Source organism: Mercenaria mercenaria, chromosome 13 (genome assembly GCF_021730395.1).
Source record: "Mercenaria mercenaria strain notata chromosome 13, MADL_Memer_1, whole genome shotgun sequence".
Taxonomy (NCBI): Eukaryota; Metazoa; Mollusca; class Bivalvia; order Venerida; family Veneridae; genus Mercenaria; species Mercenaria mercenaria.
Window position 1 is genome coordinate 23355703 of NC_069373.1, and position 22277 is coordinate 23377979.

A 22277-nucleotide genomic window follows, 5' to 3' on the forward strand; every position below is an offset into this window, starting at 1 on the left:
TAATTCATGAAATATTGGTGTGAGAGTTATGGTCCTTGTGCCATATGATGTGGGTGATGATGAGGAATTACTATTTTAAGTTTAAAGCAAATCCATCAAGTAATTACAGAGATAAGGAGAAAAAAGAGAAAGTTTAAAAAAACTTTAAACCAAGGTGGGGACGCGGAAAGACGCTGACGCCGATGCGAAGGTGAGTAGAATAGCTCTCCATATACTTTGTATAGTCGACTCTGACAAGATAGTATTTTACTTTGACAAAACAGGATGGTTGTTTGACTTTGTCCAGTCTTTTAGTGGCTGCCGCAATAACACAAATAGAGTGGAAGTGTATCAAAACTTTTAACCTGAAATTCTAAATAAAAGGTGGGGAGGTAGGGGGAGGCAAAATTCATGGAATAATGATGCTAGAACTAATGAACTTATGCAAGAGTGATTACAGGGTATGTCACAATTTTGTACAAACAAGCTAAACAGAAGTGAAATTACTCCAATGAAACAGCTTAATCAAAATTTTGTTCCTAAACCTTAAAATTAAGAAAGGGCCATAACTCAAGCAATATTAACTGATATAAAATCTGAGTTTTGGATTCTTTCATTATAATCCACATGAAATGTATAGCTGGCAAAAGCAAGTCAATATTATTCACAACTCCGCTGTGGTAGGTATACAAATATACAGTGGAGTAAGACAGCTATGCCCTAAAAATGTATTAGAACATATGTTGGAAATACAGATATTTACTGTTGGAAATATGGCATCATTAAAAATGCTTGTTTTGTCATGGGAGGAACACATGTTTTTAGTTGGTTCCTGAAATGAGAATAAATTAGCATGAAATCAACAGAATGTGAAATCTAAGTCATATTTTCTGATGATAGTGTAGTAATACTAATATCAAAGAACTAGAAGATGCTTTTGTAGAAAAGTGCATGTCTCCCCCAATGCATAGTCATATAGGCAAGAAGTCAATAGGGGACAGGAGTGAAAGTCAAAGAGACACTGATGGTTGGCTGCAATAGGGATCATCTACTTGACATGTCCAATCATCCCATTACGTTTCAACATTCTGGGCTTAGTGGTTCTCAAGTTATAAATTGGAAATGGTTTTCAATGTTCAGGCCCCTGTGACCTTGACCTTTGATCAAGTGATACCAAAATCAGTAGGGGTCATCTACTCTGCATGTCCAATCATCCTACTAAGTTTCAACATTCAGGGTTTTCTATGTCCAACCCCCTGTGACCTTGACCTTTGATGGAATGACCACAAGAACAATAGTGGTCATCTACTCTGTAAGTCCTATCACCCTATGAAGTTTTAAGGTTTTAGGTCAAATGTTTCTCGAGTTATTGACGGTAAATAGATTTCCATTTTCTGTCCGCTGCGACCTTGACCTTTAATAGAGTGACCCCCAAATCAATAAGGGTCATCTTTTCAGCATGTCCAACCATCCTATGAAGATTCAACATTCTGGGTCAAGTGGATCTCAAGTTACTGACCGGAAATGGTTTTCTATGTTCAGGCCCCTGTGAACTTGACCTTTAATAAAGTGACCCCAAAATCAATAGGGGTCATCTACTCTGCATTTCCAATCATCCTATGAAGTTTCAACATTCTGGGTCAAGTGGTTCTCAAGCTATTGATTGGAAATGGTTTTCCATGTTCAGGCCCCTGTGACCTTGACCTTTAACAGAGTGAACCCAAAATTTATAGGGTTCATCTACTTTACATGACCAATCATTCTATGAAGTTTCAACATTCTGGGCCAAGTGGTTCTTAAGTTACTGATTGGAAATGGTTTTCCATCTTCAGGCTCTATGACCTTGACCTTTAATAGAGTGACCCCAAAATCTATAGGGGTCATACACTCTGCATGTCCAATCATCCTATGAAGTTTCAACATTCTGGGTCAAGTGGTTCTCAAGCTATTGATCGGAAATGGTTTTCCATGTTCAGGCCCCTGTGACCTTGACCTTTAACAGAGTGACCCAAAATCAAAAGGGGTCATCTACTCTGCATGACCAATCACCCTATGAAGTTTCAACATTCTGGGTCAAGTGGTTCTCAAGTTATTGATTGGAAATTGTTTTCCATCAGGCCCCTGTGACCTTGACCTTTGATGGATTGACCCCAAAAACAATAGGGATTGTCTATTCCATAAGCCCTGCCATCCTATGAGGATTGAAGGTTCTAGGTCTATTGGTTCTCCAGTTATTGATCGGAAATGAAGTGTGACAGATGGACAGGGCAAAATGGCCATGCTGGCTCCAAGGATATTCCCTGAATCTTTCTACTTTCCACCTTAAATAAATGTCATGAGGCACTGTATCAACTGTTTGGAGTTAAAAACATTCATCCCTAAATATGAAAGATTATAAGAGGAAGTCAAGCAGTTGACCACAGAATTATTTGTTGATGAGAAGAATTCATTTGAATGTTTTCTGCTATTTTTAGCTCTGCTGCAAAAATCTGCACCAACAAACGTTGTACTGGACTAATAACTGGTGTACCATAAAATTAAATATACGTTGTACACAATGTTAACAAGAGCGTCATGATGACCCTGGATCACTCACCTGAGTAATACGAGCCACCTGTTTCAAATGGCAAATATAAAGAAAGTAGGTCAGTAGGTCACCTGTGGGCAAAACTGTACATGTCATCCAAATTTCAAGGCTGTATCTTAAAAAACAAGAAAGTAGGTCATGGTCACAGTCAGGTGACCCCTAATCACTTGAGGTCATCATGTAATTATAATTAAACAGTCTAGGAACTATGATCTAATAATTTTTAAGTACTTTTTCCTATATAACTTATATAACAAGTGACCCCAGGGTGGGGCCTCTTTTCACACCAGGGGTATAATTTGAACAATCTTATAAGAGATCCACTAGGCAATGCTACACACCAAATATCAAAGGCCTAGGCCTTGAACTTTAGAACAAGAAGATTTTTTTCCCCTATATAACTCTATGTTAAACATGGAACCCCCAGGGCAAAGCCTCTTTTCATCCCAGGTCATAATTTGAACAATTTTGGTAGAGGAACACTAGGCAAGGCAACATACCAAATATCAAAAGCCTAGGCCTTGCAGTTTCAGGCAAGAAGATTTTTAAAGTTTTTTCCTTTATAAGTCTATGTAAAACTTGAGACCCCCCCGGGCAGGGCCTCTTTTCACCCCAGGGTAATAATTTGAACAATTTTTGTAGAGGACCATAAGGCAATGCAACACACTAAATATCAAAGCCTAGGCCTTGCAGTTTCAGACAAGAAGATTTAAAAAAAAAATTCCTCTATAAGTCTATATAAAACTTGAGACCCCCCTGGGCAGGGCCTCTTTTCACCCCAGGGTAATAATTTGAACAATTTTGGTAGAGGACCACAAGGCAATGCTACATACCAAAAATCAAAGGCCTAGGTCTTGTGGTTTTAGACAAGAAGATTTTTAAAGTTTTTTCCTATATAAGTCTATGCAAAACTTGGGACCCCCGGGGCTGGACCTCTTTTCACCCCAGGGGCATAACTTGAACAATCTTCTTAGAGGACTATTAGATGATGTCACATGCCAAATATCAAGGCTCTAGGCCTTGCGGTTTTGGACAAGAAGATTTTTAAAGTTTTTCCTTTGGGTTGCCATGGCAACCAGAGTTCTGCATGGAATTCAATTCTTTGAACAATTTTGAAAGGGGACCAAAAAAGGATCATTCCTATGAAGTTTGGTGTAAATCTGCCCAGTGGTTTGCAAGAAGAAGATTTTTTTAGAAAATGCTGACGGACTGAGACGCACGACACACGACGGACACTGAGCGGTCACAAAAGCTCACCATGAGCCTTTGGCTCAGGTGAGCTAAAAATCTAACCCTAAGTGTGGGAAAAGTTGACATTATAAAGGGAGATAAATATACCCACTAAATTTCATATTTCAAGCTCTGCAATGGTATTAGGACTCATATTTTTCAACTTGCCTACTGTCTGGTCACAAAAATGTATGCAACTATCAATGGGGATATTTAGTTTTGAGATCATTAAGAGTACTTTTTAAACAGAGTTAGCAAAAAATACAATCACTGATGGAAGTCTCTGAAGATGTCTGGGGTTTTAAACTGCATACACACAGTAATGAGGATTAAGTGCTCTAGGAAGGTGGCAAAATTTGTCAATTACATATCAGTTAATACACTATAGCATTCCCATCACGAAAATGGAGAAAACTATCTTGTGACAGAACATGTTTTATATTCAGCAGAACAATTTCAGCATATGGTATGTAACAACAAGAGGGTCATGATGACCCTGGATCGCTCACCAGAGTAATATGAGCTACATGTTTCAAATGTCAAACTGATGATTTTTAGAAAATTTTTTGGAAGATTTTCCGATGTACAATCAAGTAACCCCTGGGTCGGGGCCAATTTTACCCCGGGGGTCATGAATTAAACAAGTTTGTAGAAGTCTACTAGGAAATGTTACATATCAAATATCTAAGATCTAGGCCTCCTGGTTTATTTTTAGCAAATTTATGAAGATTTCCCTATGTACAATCAAGTAATCCCTGGGGCTGGGTCAATTTGACCCTGGGGGGTCAAGATTTGAACAACTTTTGTAGAGGTCCACTAGGCAATGCTACATGTCAAATATCTAAGCTCTAGGCTTTCTGGTTTATTTTTCGAAAATTTTGAAGATTTTTCTATGTTCAATCAAGTAACCCCATGGGGCGGGGTCAATTTGACCCCAGGGGTCATGATTTGAACAAATTTTGTAGAAGTCTACTAGGCAATGCTACATGTCAAATATCTAAGATCTAGGCCTTCTGGTTTAGTTTTAGAAAATTTTTGAAGATTTTCCTATGTAAAATCAAGTAACCCCTGGGGCAGGGTCAATTTTGACCCCGGGGGTCAAGATTTGAACAAATTTTGTAGAGGTCCACTAGGCAATGCTACATGTGAAATATCTAAGCTCTAGGCCTTCTGGTTTATTTTTAGAAATGTTTTGAAGATTTTCCTATGTAAAATCAAATGACCCCTGGGGCGGGGTCAATTTTGACCCCGGGGTCATGATTTGAACAAACTTGGTAGAGGTCCACTAGGCAATGCTTCACACCAAATATCTAAGCTCTAGGGCTTCTGGTTTTTGAGAAGATTTTTAAAGTTTTTCCTTTCTGTTGCCATGGCAACCAGAGTTCTGCATGGAATTCAATTCTTTGAAAAAATTTGTAGAGCTTCACCCAAGGAACATTCCTGTGCATTTTGGATGAAATTGGCCTAGCGGTTTATGAGGAGATGTCGTTTAAAGTAAAAGTTTACGGACAACGGACAGTGACTGATCAGAATAGCTCACCCTGAGCCTTTGGCTCTGGTGAGCTAAAAATGTGACTACTTGGATTACTGTTGCTGGGTGCACGATATCTCATTTACCAAAACTGATAAAGAAGGTTGTAAGTTTCAGTTTATTTCTAATATGATCTGGGGTTACCAAACATGCAAACAATCAGGGAAGATCAAATGTTGTGACAGCTAAAAAACTTCCCAAAAGTAATAAATGCTAATATATCCTGAAGACAACAGCTCAACCAAGCAGGGCAATATACGAATGGTAATATCAGAGGAGAACGGAAGCAAAATTTAAAGAAAAAGCAAAATTTAAAGATCCTTTTTTGATGGAAAGTGTGCGGGTGTAGGTGGGGGAGGTGTAATGTAGATTGTTGCAGTCTGCCCATCATCTCATCACCACCTGTCTTTATTCCAAGTTTCAAGTCAATACCTTTAATACTTTTTAAGTTATGATCTCGACACAACATATGATGGGTAGATTTGACCTTGCAGTAACCATGACCTTTGACCTACCACCCTGGTTCATGCACTCTGCACATCGTCACATTGCCACCTACCTACATCTCAAGTCTGAAGTCAATACCTTGAATGGTCAATAAGTTATGCCCTGGACACGAAATATGACAGACAAATATGACCTTTGAGCTCAATTTGTAACCTTAACCTTTGACCTACAGACCAGGTTCATGTGCTCTGCACATCGTCTCATCGCCACCTACCTACATGCTAAGTTTGAAGTCAAAAACCTGCATGGTTATTTAGTTATGCTCCAGACACAAAATATGATGGACAGTTTGGACAGGGTTCATACAGAATTCTGTTACTCAATTTCCATGATATTTCCATGATCTTCAGTGATTTTCCATGATACGGTAAAGTATCGCTTTTACATGACATTAAGGCAAATTATTGCATATAACTAGATGTTAAATAGATTGATATAATGTGCGATACAATCTTTATGCAGAACTTAACATTTTGTGGTATTTCTAACCAAGAAAACTTGCAAGACAAAAATAATGAATGCAATCATAAAACAAACAGTTGATCTATGTATTTATTAAACAAACAGGAATAATGCTTTTTGTTGTTGCCGTTACATACTGTAAAAGATCGAGTGTTCTTTTTTTCTTTAATAATTTTAATTTCATATAAATTTAATATTATTTTGATGAAAGAAATATAAAGTATCATAGATATTATGATACTAATTAAAGATCGAGTATTATCTCCAATCGAGATCAAACTGTGAACAACAAAACTGACACGAGGTTCACGCTAATTGCCGATAATTACTGGCCATTTAATAAACAGCAGACTGTGTTCTAAATTATATTTTCTCTCCCTTTTTACTCTGTTTTCCAGTTTCCTCTCTAATTGTTGTTTTTGCACTTCAGTCGGTCTGACATCGTCTCTTAATCGTTTTAATTACCGTAACTCAGCATACGTGTCTCGGGCAAATACACAGCACCTGTGTGAAGTCGCCGAGTGTCACATCTGCATATCGAGTGACAGGTTTTTCAAGACGTCTCCTATTTTGACAAATGTTTGGCGGGTAATTCAAAGGGGCAGTGCTAAAAGGGCAAAATGGCGCTGAAGAAAGAAAAAAGGGCGGCGATTCGGGCAGAAGGGCAGCGCTAAAACGGCAGGGCGCGGATGAACAAAATGGCCGTTAATAATTTTATTTTCGCCTGTATTCACTCCCGACTATCGGTGGGGAAAATAAAAATAAAATAAGCGAAAATCACTTTTATTTTTATTTCAAAATTTAAAAAATCTGGTCAGCGCTCCCGAGAACTAGAAAATTAAAAAAATCTGGCCCAATTTCTAGATTTTCCCTGATCTGTTTGGGATTTCCATGATATTTCCATGATGAAATCCATCTTTTCGAAATTCCATGATATTTCCATGATAGAGTGATTTTCCATGATATTTCCAGGTCTGTGCGAGCCCTGTTTTGTGACCTTGACCTTTAACCTACAGAGCCGGTTCAAGTGCTCTGCACATTGTCTCAATGTCATCTCCCTATATGCCAAGTATAAAGTCAATATCTTAAATGGTTATAAAGTTATGCTCCGGACACAAATTATAAGGGAAGGATGATGGAAAGATGCATGTGCCATCACATAAAGCATTTGTATGTACGTTTTTTCAAAATTGGCGTGTAAAAATGAGGAAGAGCACCTATAATGAATTTTATGAAAAGTCATGCAATTTTAGCAAAAGGGCATAAATAACCATGAATTCCGCATTATGGTTTTGAAAAACATAATGCTGTCTGGAACACTTATGATTATTTAATTTGTTTGTCTCCCAACCTTTTTCGAAGAAAAAAGGGGGACATAGAAATAGGCTGCATCCTTCAGTCCATCCATCCATCCATCCATCCATCATTCCGTCACAGTTTGAGTCTGGTCCATAACTCTGCCATGCATAGAGGGGTTTTGAAATAACTTGGCAAAAATGTTCCCCATAATGAGAAGATGTATCATTCGCAAGACCCAGACTTCTAGCCTTAAGGTCACTGTCACACTTGGTCAGTTTCTTGTCCGGTCCATAACTCTGCCATTCATCAAGGGATCTTAAAATTACTTGGCTTCAATGTTACCTATAATGAGTTGATGTGTCATGCACAAGAACAAGACCCCGAGCAGCAATGATGGAATACTAAGGTATTGGGGTTAACATGTGTGTGAGTGGTAGGGGAGGGGGGACTGTTAGTAATTGTGACTGCTGCTCTCCTCAAATCATTTCGTCATCACCCACCTGTATTTCAAGTTTAAAGTCAATATTTTGAATAGTTTTGAAGTTGTGCTTCAAAGGACAGATTTGAACTCAATTTGACCTTTGACCTCCAGACAAAGTTTATGCTCTATGCACATCTCATTGCTACCTACCTATATGGCAGGTTTAAAGTCAATACCTTGAATGGTTTTCAAGTTATGCTCTGCATACACAATATGAAAGACAGATTTTACCTTGCTGTGACCTTGACCTTTTTCTACAGACTTGACTCATGCACTCTGCACATCGTCTCATTGCCTTCTAACTATATGCCAAGTCAATATTAAGTTATGCTCCAGACACGAACTATGAAGGACAAATTTGACCTTTGAACTCAGTTTGTGACCTTGACCTTTGACCAACCGACCTGGTTCATGTGCCCTGCACATCATCTCAACCTACCTGTATGCCAAGTTTAAAGTCTGAATACCTTGAACAGTTATCAAGTTACGCTCCAGACACAAAACATGAGGGTCAAATTTGACCTCTAAGCTCCATTTGTGACCTTTGACCTACTGACCTGGTTCTCATTGCCATCTACCAATATGCCAAGTTTTAAGTCAATACCTTGAGTGGTGATTGATTACTGTCATAACAAGAGGACCAAATGGTCCTACATCGTTCACCTGGGAACAGCCCCTATTGCATTCACAAAGTTTTTCTTTAATTTTACTGGGTGACCTAGTTTTTGACCCCAGATGACCCCTATTTGAACTGGACTTAGATTTCATCAAGACAAACATTCTGATCAAATTTCATGAATATCCAGTGTAAAATGCAGCCACTATTGCATACACAAGGTTTTTCTTTGATTTGACTGGGTGACCTAGTTTTTGACCCCAGATGACCCATATTCACACTTGACCTAGATTTCATCCAGACAAACATTGTGATCAAATTTCATGAAGATCCAGTGTAAAATGCAGTCTCTATTGAATACACATGTTTTTCTTTGAATTGACCTAGTGACCTAGTTTTTGACCCAGATGACCCATATTCGAACTTGACCTAGATTTCATCAAGGCAATCATTCTGACCAAATTTCATGAAGATCAATTGAAAAATACAGCCTCTATCACATACACAAGCTAAATGTTGACAGATGACAGACATCGATTGATCACAATAACTGCTCAGGTGAGCTAAAAAGAAAATATCTATTTTTTGTTCAATTAAATAAATTAGAATTGGCAAATAAATCAAAATATAAACTGTACTGCAAATTTTGCACATTTCGAAAATGCTGTGTCCTAAATATGGGTTGCTAAAATATTCATAATTTATATGTTTATTTCTTCATTATCTGTTACTTAAACACTGCATAAGCATTTTTCTATTAAGACTTATAATTTTATTGTACTTATAATTTTATTGTTTTTCTTACTTTTTATTTGAAAGAAAACAATTTTCGGACTTAGCTCACAGTTGTACAAATTCCCTCCAATACCAGTAACTATGTGCATAGGATACAGAATAAAATACATCAGCAAGATAAAATTTTTATGTTACTGTACAGACCATATGGTACCAATTAATGGATGACCCTAATTTATTAGTAACTATCACAGTCTTCTCAGTACCATGAAATCCTGATTAAATGCAGAGATATTTTCAAGAACAGTGTATGTTGTGCATAGGACTGTATTTGTATTTGTAACCTAAATATTGCTAATGTCAATATTTAACATATCTGAAAGTTCAAATGAGTAACTTGTATGCAGATCAGAGTACAAAATGAAACAAGAGGGCCATGATGGCCCTGTATCGCTCACCTGAGTACCATTGCTCAAAATGATAGGATCAAGTTTAGACATAGAGCACATAGGCATACACATTAAATATCATCAGGATAAACATTTTCTTGTAACAGTCCCTTTTGACCTAGTCAGGGCCAATTTCCATACCAAGTTTGAGGGTCCTAAGCTCAAATGCTGCATTTTCGTACTAACATACTGAGATACACCCATCTTAATTTGAAACAAAGGGAGGTAATTTGACATAAAATCAGTCCATAGCTATCTACCCTGATTGCCTCAGTCCAACTAAAGACAATAATGAAATTTCAAATGAGTTCTATAAATATTTACCGAGATAAATCCATTTTTATTAAAATCAGGGAAGGTAATCATGCATTGGTATATGCATGTAGAAGATACAGAGTACAAGCCTATACAACAATATATTAGTAAAGTATTCATATCGATAAATGTTCAATCAAGAGTTATCTAATATGACTATTTCTTATCATGGAAGACATAGATAACGTTTCAAACCAATCTCATTAGAAGCTGCTAAGGTGTATTCATTCAGATAAAAAATAAAGGGAGGTAATTTGTCATAAATTCAGTCAATATGTATTTTCACTGATTGTCCAAGTCCATCTGTTGACATCAATGAAATTTCAGATCAGTATCTTCATTAGTTACGGAGATATACCCATTTTAATTTGAAATAAAGGGAGGTAATTTGACATAAAATCAGTCCATAGTTATCTACCTTGATTGTCTCTGTCCAACTAATGACAACAATGAAATTTCAAATAAGTCCTATAAGTACTTACTGATAAAAATCCATTCTGATTACAATCAGGGGAGGTAATCAGATATAAAATAACTCTGGGACCTACGATTGGATCTGACAGATTCATCATGGAATAAAAGATTTATTGTTGTTGAAGATATTTTGGAAGTTTGTATCAAATCAAACCATAAATGAAGTCTCTATATGGCTGCAAAAGCCAAAATAGCAAATTTTAGACCTTTAAGGGGATATAACTCTGGAACCCATGATGGAATCTGGCCAGTTCAACAAAGGAACCAAGACCTTGTGGTGATACAAGTTGTGTGCAAGTAAATAAATGAAGCTGCTATTGTGCAGACAAGGTCAAAATAGCTAATTTTGGCCCTTTCAGGGGCCATAACTCTGGAACAAATTATGGGATCTGGCCAGTTCAAGAAAAGAACTGAGATCTTATGGTGACACAAGTTCTGTGCAAGTTTGTATTAAATGAAACCATAAATGAAGCTGCTATTGTGCAGACAAGGTCAAAATAGCTAATTTTGGCCCTTTCAGGGGCCATCACTCTGGAACCCATAATGGAATCTGGCCAGTTCAAAACAGGAACCAAGATCTTATGGTGATACAAGTTGTGTGCAAGTTTGGTTAAAATAAAGTCATAAATGAAGCTGCTATTGTGCAGACAAGGTCAAAATAGCTAATTCTGGCCCTTTCAGGGGCCATAACTCTGGAACCTGTAATGGAATCTGGCCAGTTCAAGAAAGGAACCAAGATCTTATGGTGATACAAGTTGTGTGCAAGTTTGGTAAAAATCAAATCATAAATAAAGCTGCTATTGTGCAGACAAGGTCAAAATAGCTAATTTTGGCCCTTTGAGGGACCATAACTCTGGAACCAATAATAGGATCTTGCCATTTTAAGAAAGGAACCGAGATCTTATGGTGATACAAGCTGTGTGCAAGTTTGGTTAAAATAAAATCATAAATGAAACCACTATCGTGCGGACGGACGCACAGACGACGGGTGATCACAAAAGCTCACCTTGTCACTATGTGACAGGTGAGCTAAACACTGGACAAATGATTAAAAAAGAAAATGTAGCGACAACTATTTTTGCAAAATTTTACACATTGACATACAGACACTAAATAGGAAAATGGCACAAAAGCAGGTAGTCGCATAATGGCGGACTCAAATAGTTCTGTTTTTTTTCCTCTGTAGAACTATTTTCCTTATTTTCTTTACAACTGTTTGCTGAAATCACATGACAGATCTATGCTTTACATTCAGATAGCATTTTTATTCATAATGAAATAGTAGAAAGACAGAATTTGTCATGGAAACTTTGGTCAAACAACACCATTATAATCTGGGGTCTCATTTTTCAGCTGATTTTGCAAGTGTTTGTTTGATTGAAAATATTTTTCTTGCTTCAAGCACGACCCCCACTTTCTTTTGATTTTTATTCAGCAGAAAGCTGATATATTTATTTGGCAATTTTTCTGTTACTTCAATTCAGTGGTTTAGTTTTTCATACATTAATACAAACCTTTGAACGCACAACAAATTTCTTTGGCGGTAAAGGTCTAGCTAGTTGTCTGTATTCACATATAAAGTCTGCACGTGATTTACTCCGGAAATGGCCATAGTATCCAGTTGGAAACTGAAACAAGAAAGAAATTGTTAAACGTGTATTTGCATGTGTTAGGCATTGGTAGTCCATCAAAACAATGGACATTATTTGAAAATTTGGAAGAGATTTAAACTAAACCCACTTTACACACGGGAAACAATCTGTTTCAAACTATATTCTATGTATGGAAGTGAAAACTGCAGAATAAAGAAACTGAAAGGGGGAGCAAAGTGATGAAATGGAAAGGGAAAGCATGGTGAAGAAATTGAAAGGGAAAGCATGATGAAGAGGGGAGCACAGTGAAGAAACTGAAAGGGGGAGCAAAGTGTAGAAACTGAAAAGGAAAATATGGTGAAGGAACTGATAGGTGGAGCATATAGAAGAAACTGAAAGGGGAAGCGTGGTGAGCAAAACTGAAAGGGGGGGGGGATAGTGAAGAAACTGAAAGGGGAAGCATGGTGAAGAAACAAAAAGGGGAAGCATGATGAAGAAACTGAAATGGGGAGCATGTTGAAGAAACAGGAAGGGGAAGCATGGTGAAGAAACTGAAAGGTGGTGGGGGGTGGGGGGCCAAAGTGGAGATACTGAAAGGGAAAGCATGATGAAGAAACTGAAAGGGAAAACAAAATTAAGAATCTGAAAGGGGGAGTAGAGTGCTGAAACTGAAAGGGGGAACGAAGTGAAGGAACTGAAAGGAGGAGCAGAGTGCAGAAACTGAAAGGAGAGAGCAGAGTGCAGAAACTGAAAAGGGAGAACAGGGTGAAGAAACTGAAAGGGGGAGCAAAGGGAAGAAACTAAAATGGGTAGAATAGTGAAGAAACTGAAAGGGGAGCAACACAAAGAAACTAAAAGGGGGAGCATAGTGAAAAAACTGAAAAAGGGGAGCAGGGTGAACATTTTGAAAGGGGGGAGAATAGTGTAGAAACTGAAGTGGAAGAGCAGAGTGCAGAAACTGAAAGGGGAGAGCAGAGTGCAGAAACTGAAAGGGGAGATATATGTGAAGAAATGAAAAGGGAGAGTTAACAAGAGCTGTCCATAAGACAGCCAATGCTCGACTATTCGAATGGTTGTCCCAGAAGCAGGAATATTACCCTTATAGTTAAAATATCTACAGAGGTTCAATTCAGTACCTGCATTAGTTTTGGAGATAGTAACATGCATGCAAAACTTTAACCTGAAATTTTTAAGTTCAAAAGGGGACATGATTTTGCAAAATACATGTCAGAGTTATGGGACTTGATGCTATGACCTAGTTTTATAAACCCAATAAGTTCAATTCAATATCTGCATTAGTTTTTGAGATAGTAGCTTGCATGCAAAAATTTTACCACAGTTTTCTAAGTCCAACAGAGGACATAATTGGGCCAAAATAAATGTCAGTTATGGGACTGGATCCTGTGAGGTTGGTTATTGACAAAGAAAAAGATAAAATAAGTTTCAAAGCATATATGCCTTTAAATAGCTATACGTACTTGCATGCAAAACTTTAACCAAGGTGTGACTCCTACGTCAATGCAAGGTTGATTAGAACAGCTCAGACTATTCTTAGAATAGTCGAGTTAAAATATATAGTATAGTAACAAAAAACAAAAAAGTCCCATAACTCTGCAGAATATTTTTCTGAAAGAACCTAACATGCACCAAGCACAAGTACGGTTGGTACTGAACACTTGTGTGAAGTTTCATTAAGTTGTGTGCAATGGTTCGGGAGATTAGGCATGCACAAGATTGCATATGCAGACTCCGTGCAAATAGCGTAGTATTAAACAAACAAGAGCTGTCGGAGGACAGCAACACTCGACTACTCAATAGCCTTGTCAATTGAATGAAGACAAAAGTTGAAAAAGGGCAATAATCTTGTAAAAATGCAAAACAGGGTTATGGAACCTGCACAGTGCATATCAGCTTATGACAGTGGACAAGTGTGTGAAGTTTCAATTCCATTCCATTAGTAAGTACTGAGATACCAGCCTATATATAAAACCTTAACCAAAAATTTCTAAGTCGAAAAAGGGGCATAATTTTGTAAAAATGCAAAGTAGTGTTATAGGACCTGTGCATTACATCTCAGATCATGACAGTGAACAAGTATGTGAAGTTTCAATCCATTCCCATTAGTGGATACTGAGATACCAGCTTACATACAACAAGAGGGCCATGAAGGCCCTGTATCGCTCACCTGACCTATTGACCTAAAGATCATCAAGATAGTTTCATTAAGATATGGTCATAAATGTGGTCTCTAAAGTGTTACTAACTTTTCCTTTGATTTGACCTAGTGACCTAGTTTTTGACCCCATATGACTCAGATTCGAACTTGACCTAAAGATCATCAAGATTAACATTCTGACTAAGTTTCATGAAGATACAGTCATAAATGTGGCCTCTAGAGTGTTAACAAGCTTTTCCTTTGATTTGACCCGGTGACCTAGTTTTTGACCCCACATGACCCAGATTCAAACTTGACCTAAAGATCATCAAGATTAACATTCTGACTAAGTTTCATGAAGATACAGTCATAAATGTGGCCTCTAGTGTTAACAAGCTTTTCCTTTGATTTGACCCAGTGACCTAGTTTTTGACCCCACCTGACCCAGATTTAAATATGACCTATAGATCATCAAGATTAACATTATGAGCAAGTTCTATTAAGATATGGTCATAAATGTGGCCTCTAGGTTGTGAACAAGCTTTTCCTTTGATTTGACCTGATGACCTAGTTTTGACTCGAAATGACCCAGTTTCGATCCAGGCCTAGAGATGATCAAGATAATCATTCTGTGCAAGTTTGTATCAAATCAAAGCATAAATGAAACCTCTATATGGCTGAAAGGGCCAAAATAGAAAATCTTGCCCATTTCAGGGGCAGAAACTCTAGAACCCATAATGGAATCTAGCCAGTTTTTGAAAGGAACTGAGATCTTATTGTGACTTAAGTTGTGTGTAAGTGTGGTTAAAATCAAATATAAAATGTCACTTCTATCGTGTTCACAAGGGAAAAATTAAAACATTTTGGTTTTCAGAAGTCAATCAGAGACCCTTACTCCGGAACCTATGATTGGATCTGACAGATTCACCATGGAATCCAAGATTTATTGTTGTTGAAGATATTTTGCAAGTTTGTATCAAATCAAACCATAAATGAACTCTCTATATAGCTGTAAAAGCCAAAATAGCAAATTTTGGTCCTTTAAGGGGCCACAACTCTGGAACCAATGATGGGATCTGGCCAGTTTTCGAAAGGAACCGAGATATTATGCCAATTCAAGTTGTGTGCAAGTTTGATTAATGCAAAATGTGGTCTCTATACTGTTCACAAGCCAAAAAATAACAAATTTTGGCCCTTTAAGGGGCCATAACTCTGGAACCCATGATGGGATCTGGCCAGTTTTCGAAAGGAACCAAGATATTATGCCAATACAAGTTGTGTGCAAGTTTGATTAAAATGTGGTCTCTATCGTGTTCACAAGAAATTGTGGGCGGACAGACGACCGACGATCACAAAAGCTCACCCTGTTACTATGTGACAGGTGAGCAATCAAGAGCTGTCAGTGGACAGCGCTCGACTATTCTCAGTGCTTGATAGTATAATATAAGCAATGAGTAAAACTTTAACATTACAATAAGCATATTCTAAGTCAAAAAGGGGCCATAATTAAGTCAAAATGCTTGAATGAGTTGCCTCCTCCTTTTTACAGACTTGGGTCATGATGGTAAACAAGTATGCAAAATATGAAAGCAATATCTCAATGGACTTTGAAAATATTTGGGGTGGTACGCAAACTTTAACATTTATTCTAAGTTGAAAAGGGGCCATAATTCAATCAAAATGCTTGATAGAGTTGCCTCCTCCTTTTTACAGACTGGGGTCATGATGGTAAACAAGTATGCAAAATATGAAAGCAATATCTCAATGGACTTTGAAAATATTTGGGGTGGTACGCAAACTTTAACATTTATTCTAAGTCGAAAAGGGGCCATAATTCAGTCAAAATGCTTGATAGAGTTAACTCCTCTTTTTTAAAGACTGGGGTCATGATGGTAAACAAGTATGCAAAATATGAAAGCAATATCTCAATGGACTTTGAAAATATTTGGGGTGGTACGCAAACTTTAACATTTGTGTGACGCTCACGCCAACGCCGGGGCGAGTAGGATAGCTCCCCTATTCTTCGAATAGTCGAACTAATAAAAATACTTGCTAAACTGACGTCATCTACCGCGATGGCCTAGAGGTAGATACAAGAAGATTCATTTAACGTCGGATAAGTACAAACATATAACACTAGCTTAGAGCTATTTTCCGACAAAAAAGGCACTGGTCTAAGGTAGTCCAACTAATTTGACGCGACCCTAGGAAATATTGAGATAATTTTTTCCCTTTGGCAATATCCCCTCTCGCGTCAAACACTCGAAAGACCAAAATAGCTGAAGCAATTTCCGATGAAATTTTACATGTTATAGGTTTAAATGCCGATTATTTCACGAAATTGGCCATAAATTCAAATAAAACTTACATGTATCAAAAGGGGATGCAATTCCTCATTGATTTATGTAAAAACTACCAAATAATTTCCAAAATTACGAATTTTATGGTGATTTAAACCTATGTATGTACTGTACACGATTAACGTTTGCACGCCAATATGCGCAAGCGGTAAAACCAGTATCTTTACATGACTGTGTACTGTGATTCAACCTCCATTATTTTGGTCCTTCAAAGTTTTGATGTTTAGATTGCCAGTCACAAATATAAAACAAGAGCACCGCCTTGCGGGTGCTGACGCTCATCTGATTTTTTTTGTATAATAGAAATATTGTCCTACCCATGATTTTCTAAGTCTAAAAAGGGCCATCACTCTTGCAAAAAGCAGGATAGAGTTATGTTTCTTGATGTACAGTGTCCACTTATGATGGTGAAAAACTGTTGCAAGTTTTAAAGCAATAGCTCTGATAGTTTATGAGAAAACTTGACTTAAACATAATATTCAACCAAGAAAATGATTTTTCTAAGTCCAAAAGGGGCAATAATTATTGCAAAAAGCAGGATGGAGTTATGTTGCTTGCTGTACAGGGTCAGCTTATGATGGTAAACAAGAGCTGCAAGTTTTAAAGCAATAGCTTTGATAGTTTAAGAGAAAAAGTTGACCTAAACATAAAACTTAACCAAGAAATCTGATATTTTCTAAGTCCAAAAGGGGCCATAAATCTTGAAAAAAGCAGGATGGAGTTATGTTTCTAGCTGTACAGGGTCAGCTTATGATGGTGAACAAGTGTTGCAAGTTTTAAAGCAATAGCTTTGATAGTGTAGGATAAAAGCTGACCTAAACATAAAACTTCACCAAGAAAACTGATTTTCTAACTCCAAAAGGGGCAATAATTCTTGCAAAAAGCAAGATGGAGTTATGTTTCTTGATGTACAGGGTCAACTTATGATGGTGAACAAGTATTCCAAGTTTCAAAGCAATAGCTTTGATAGTTTAGGAGAAAAGTTGACCTAAACATAAAACTTAACCAAGAAATCTGATATTTTCTAAGTACAAAAGGGGCCATAAATCTTGCAAAAAGCAAGATGGAGTTATGTTTCTTGCTATACAGGGTCAGCTTATGATGGTGAACAAGTATTCCAAGTTTCAAAGCAATAGCTTTGATAGTTTAGGAGAAAAGCTGACCTAAACATAAAACTTAACCAGGCAACGCCGACGCAGACGCCGACAACCGCTCAAGTGATGACAATAACTCATCATTTTTTTTCAAAAAATCAGATGAGCTAACAATCTGAATGTCGAATTATTTTGACTATGGTCTAAGGCACGCAGGTACATATTACAGTAAGTTTTTGTCAGGGCTGCGGGTTTAACGCTTCCCACTATGGAAATCTGTTTTTAATGATTTTTTTTATCTTGAGATTATATTGTTAAAAAGAATATAAAATTATTACATTTAAAAAAGAAAACAAGATCCCCCATAGCGGGGAGCGAACCCACGCCCAGACAAAAAATAAAGTATTCTGAACCAGTGCCTTTACCCTCTCGGCCATCGCGGAGGTTGACTTTTACAGCCAGTATTTTTATTATAACCACAGATGATATCGTCTGTGTCCCGGCTCTGTTGGTAAATTACAGTGCACAACATCAAGCTCTGATCTATTCTTGTATTCCTTGGACACAAGCAATTTGCATTGAAACACTCAGTGTAAGTTGTCTTTAGTTTTTCTGAGCATTGAGTATAATTATGGGAATTTTTTTAAACATGTAGAAATTGCATCAGAAGTTGTTGCTGAAAAAAGGCAGAAGGGTGGCACTAAAAAAGGGCAGGGCGCAGGGCCCTGCTATTCCGCTCTAGAAAAATTCCTATAAATTTCCAGCATGACTTCCTACTGACGATTTTCAAAATCACAGTTCATGCCAGGGATTTAGTAAGAAACTTGAAACTTTAGTAAATGGTTTGCTTTTATAGCACTTATAATGATAGAAAGTATGAGGCAATAAACCAAAGAGTTGGACTTGCATGTGAACATAACTGTACAGAAAACTTGTTAAGTGGTCGGAAACTGGTTGTGCCGGGATACTGGTCAGACTTGCTTTATTAAATTAAAAATTAATTTTCATGTAGAAACTTCAAATGGGTTGAATTTAATTCATATATTTTTTAATAAGAGACTTAAATCTTTGAAAATATGATGTGACAGGTGCAAGGTTATATCTACCCTGACATCGGTTTCAATAAACAGCAGACTGCCGATGACACTAAATTGCAGAAACAAAACACAAAAATACACATTCATACAATGTCAGCGAGGCAAGTTTATGCTGTAATGTCAACATTGTAGGTGGGCTGGTGGTCTAGTGGTAACACGCTTGACCGTCAATCCAGATGTCCGGGGTTCGAATCCCGGTCCAGGCACAGGAAATTTCTGAGATGCTTTTGAGTGTCTCCCACCTAACTAGAGGCCTGTACTAGTTCTTCCCAGGAAAGATGGTTTCGTGTGTATTGGTGCTATACGCCGGGCACGTTAAAGAACCAGACTGTCTATTCGAAAAGAGCTAGGCTAAGTTAGCCAGACATGTCTGTATCTGAAAAGTTCTCTCTGTCTGTTCTGGGGGCTTTATCTCACTCTGTCCCTCTGGTCAGATCGCTCTGTGTCTGTACTAGTGTGACGGATACTTACCCAGTACTTTTATATAGGAGTCGTAACATAGTTACCTTCCCTATTTGCTTCTCCGCCATTTGCAAAATCTTTACCCGTAGAAAAGGAAAACTACAAACTATCGACAAAGCTGTTTAATACTGTAGGTATTTTGGAATCTTTCATTTATAATAAGTTATTTAAATGGTATGAATTGATTATGTTTTCTGAAATGCGTTTGTGAAGTATTTGTTGTTTTATATGTGGGAATCAGTCTTAGACGGAAGATGCATATAAAAGTATATTGAGATTGAAGATGCTCTATGAATTAAGAAGGCTGAGAATTTTAACCAATTAGAATAGCTGAAATATAGTCGAATTATTTGCTGCGGGGTATGACTGAGGTATAAATAGATCTGTTCAATGCTGTAGAGTCAGTCCGCTGGTTGTCCATTAAGTGTCGGATCGGAGCAGTACTTATATTTACTGATGCACAGAAATCTCAGATATCTGGCATCAAAAATATTTTATTGTTCCAGTAAAACTTCATGGGCAAATGTTAAATGAAAGTTATATAGAAATATATTATACAGAAATATATTTTGAGTTCAGAAATAGAGGAGATCTGTTTAAGATTCCTGAAATAAGCATTCAAACGAAGAGTTGTTTGAGAGTTGAAAATATTTCATCTGTTTGTGATTTAATTTGTTCAGATGTTTTGAGATAGAAAATTTAATTGTTTCAAAGATAAATCATTTTTTGGAATATAAGTCAATCATAAGGTTAGGAAACCTGAGGAAAATTTATATATTTGAATAGTTAAAATTATTAGGCAAAATAGCCCAAGAAAAATTATTATTATACATATTTAGATATTAGGAATAAGGCACGCTCCTGTTGCACTAGTAGAGGATGATTTCGCGCCCTGTGTGGCTGCAGTATATGTAAAGCGCCTTTGAATGTGTTTATCATGAAAAGGACGCTATATAAATCTGGTATAACTAGAGCTATCACTAAAGGTGATGAATGTACCCCCCGTATGCACTGACACAGTACATTGCAATTTGACGCACACAAGATTGCATAATTATGTGGACTGTATGTATATAGACTGTATGTACACAGTATAGTAACAAAAAACAAAGTCCCATAACTATGCAGAATATTTATCTAAAAGAATGTAACATGCACCATGCACAACTAGGGTTGGTACTGATCACTTGTTTGAAGTTTCATTAAATTGTGTGCAAGGGTTTGGTAGATTAGGCACGCACAAGATTGCATATGCAGACTGTATGTACATAGTATGTTAACAAGAAACAAAGTCCCATAACCAGGGTTTCCGCTGCAATTCGCCACGGTCGCCAATGGCGAAAAAAATAAAAAAGTGGCGAAAAAATATTTTGCAGTACATGTATTTTTTATAATGTGTATTTCTTTGCCAAAAGTTCTCTCTATCTAGCCTAAAAATCAATATTACCCGCGGCCGTTTCCGTTCATAATACACAATACACAGCGTGTCACCAACCGAGGGATTAGCGATCGACATCTATTACACAACGCTGCCACGTGCATCTTGATCTTTGACTTTAAATTAGATATGCGATAAACCAATGACAGCTTTGGATGTACAATGCGTGACGTATTTTATCGGCAAAATTATTTAGCTCCGCCTTTACATATGTCATCGTTGATTGAAGTAATTTGGCGAGGTAGTTTACTGTTATAGATCTACTGAATAAAAAGCCAATGGCAGGTGTTAAATGAAAAACACAAATCAATGTTTTTCATATAAATCTGATTTATACATGTTTTTAATAGCAGAATCACAAAAGAAGTGTCAAAGTAGCCATTTCAAAGTTATATTTTGTAGAACGACGGGACATCCGCGATAATTTCCAATAATTCTTAAATCATGATTGTAGATTGATTTTGGCAAATTCCAATGAAAAACTGCGATAAACAAGCAGAAATCAATAGTAAAAATTAACTCTGGTCATAGAAAATAAGTTATAAATTTTCATTTTATAATTAATGCTAATCTAGATTGCCCTTTTTTTCGTTTGTCACACATATTCACGACCCCAATTTCCGATTAATTTTGGTAATTCAGGGAAGTGCCCATGCAATTGTATTTTTAATTTAAAATCAAATTTTGTCAGATGCAAAATACTGTTTGTTTGATTTATAAAGCCCTTTTATTTGAAATATAATTCCAGGCCAGGCATCAGGGGCTCGAGCCCCCCCCCCCCCACCCCTAGTTAGCTGAGAAATGGCCTATACTCATCAAAGATGCACCCTGCTATTTTGGCAGAGAATAAGAATAATATTTTCTCAAAATTTAGACCCAGAAACGCACCAGAGGCCACCATTCCAAACCTGTATTTCATAATTTTCAAGGGGGAAAGCCCCCTGATCCCCCCCACCCACCCCCAATAAAATATTTTAACAATTAAATAATAAAATAAACTATAAAATGACAAATTCTTGCAACATGCAAAACAAATGCGTCACCGACTTCGATATTTTGTGGCGAAAAAAAAATAAGGCCAGTGGAAACCCTACATAACTCTGCAATTTTTGTCGCTGAAAGAACCTAACATGCCCCATGCACAACTACTGTTGTTACTGATCACTTGTGTGAAGTTTCATTCAATTGTGTCAAGGGGATGAGGAGAGATGGTGCACACAAGATTGTGTCTCTGTATATAGTATAGTAACAAAAAAACAAAGTCCCATAACTCTGCAAATTTTTTTTCTGAAAGAACCTAACATGCCTCATGCACAACTACTGTTGTTACTGATCACTTGTGTGAAGTTTCATTCAATTGTGTCAAGGGGATGAGGAGAGATGGTGCGCACAAGATTGTGTCTATGTATAAAGT

At 37.2% G+C, this 22277-nt stretch overlaps 1 protein-coding gene across 1 annotated transcript in view; it reads right to left on the reverse strand.

The window, feature by feature from the left end:
* LOC123529342 (uncharacterized) overlaps nucleotides 1-22277 on the reverse strand; it is a 47872-nt gene that overhangs the window by 20539 nt on the left and 5056 nt on the right. The window contains exons 2-3 of the mRNA XM_053521332.1: nucleotides 12180-12293; nucleotides 743-811 (exon numbers count right to left, since the gene is read on the reverse strand). Coding sequence (XP_053377307.1) covers nucleotides 743-811; nucleotides 12180-12293 — 183 coding nt within the window. The remainder of the gene's footprint in view (nucleotides 1-742; nucleotides 812-12179; nucleotides 12294-22277) is intronic.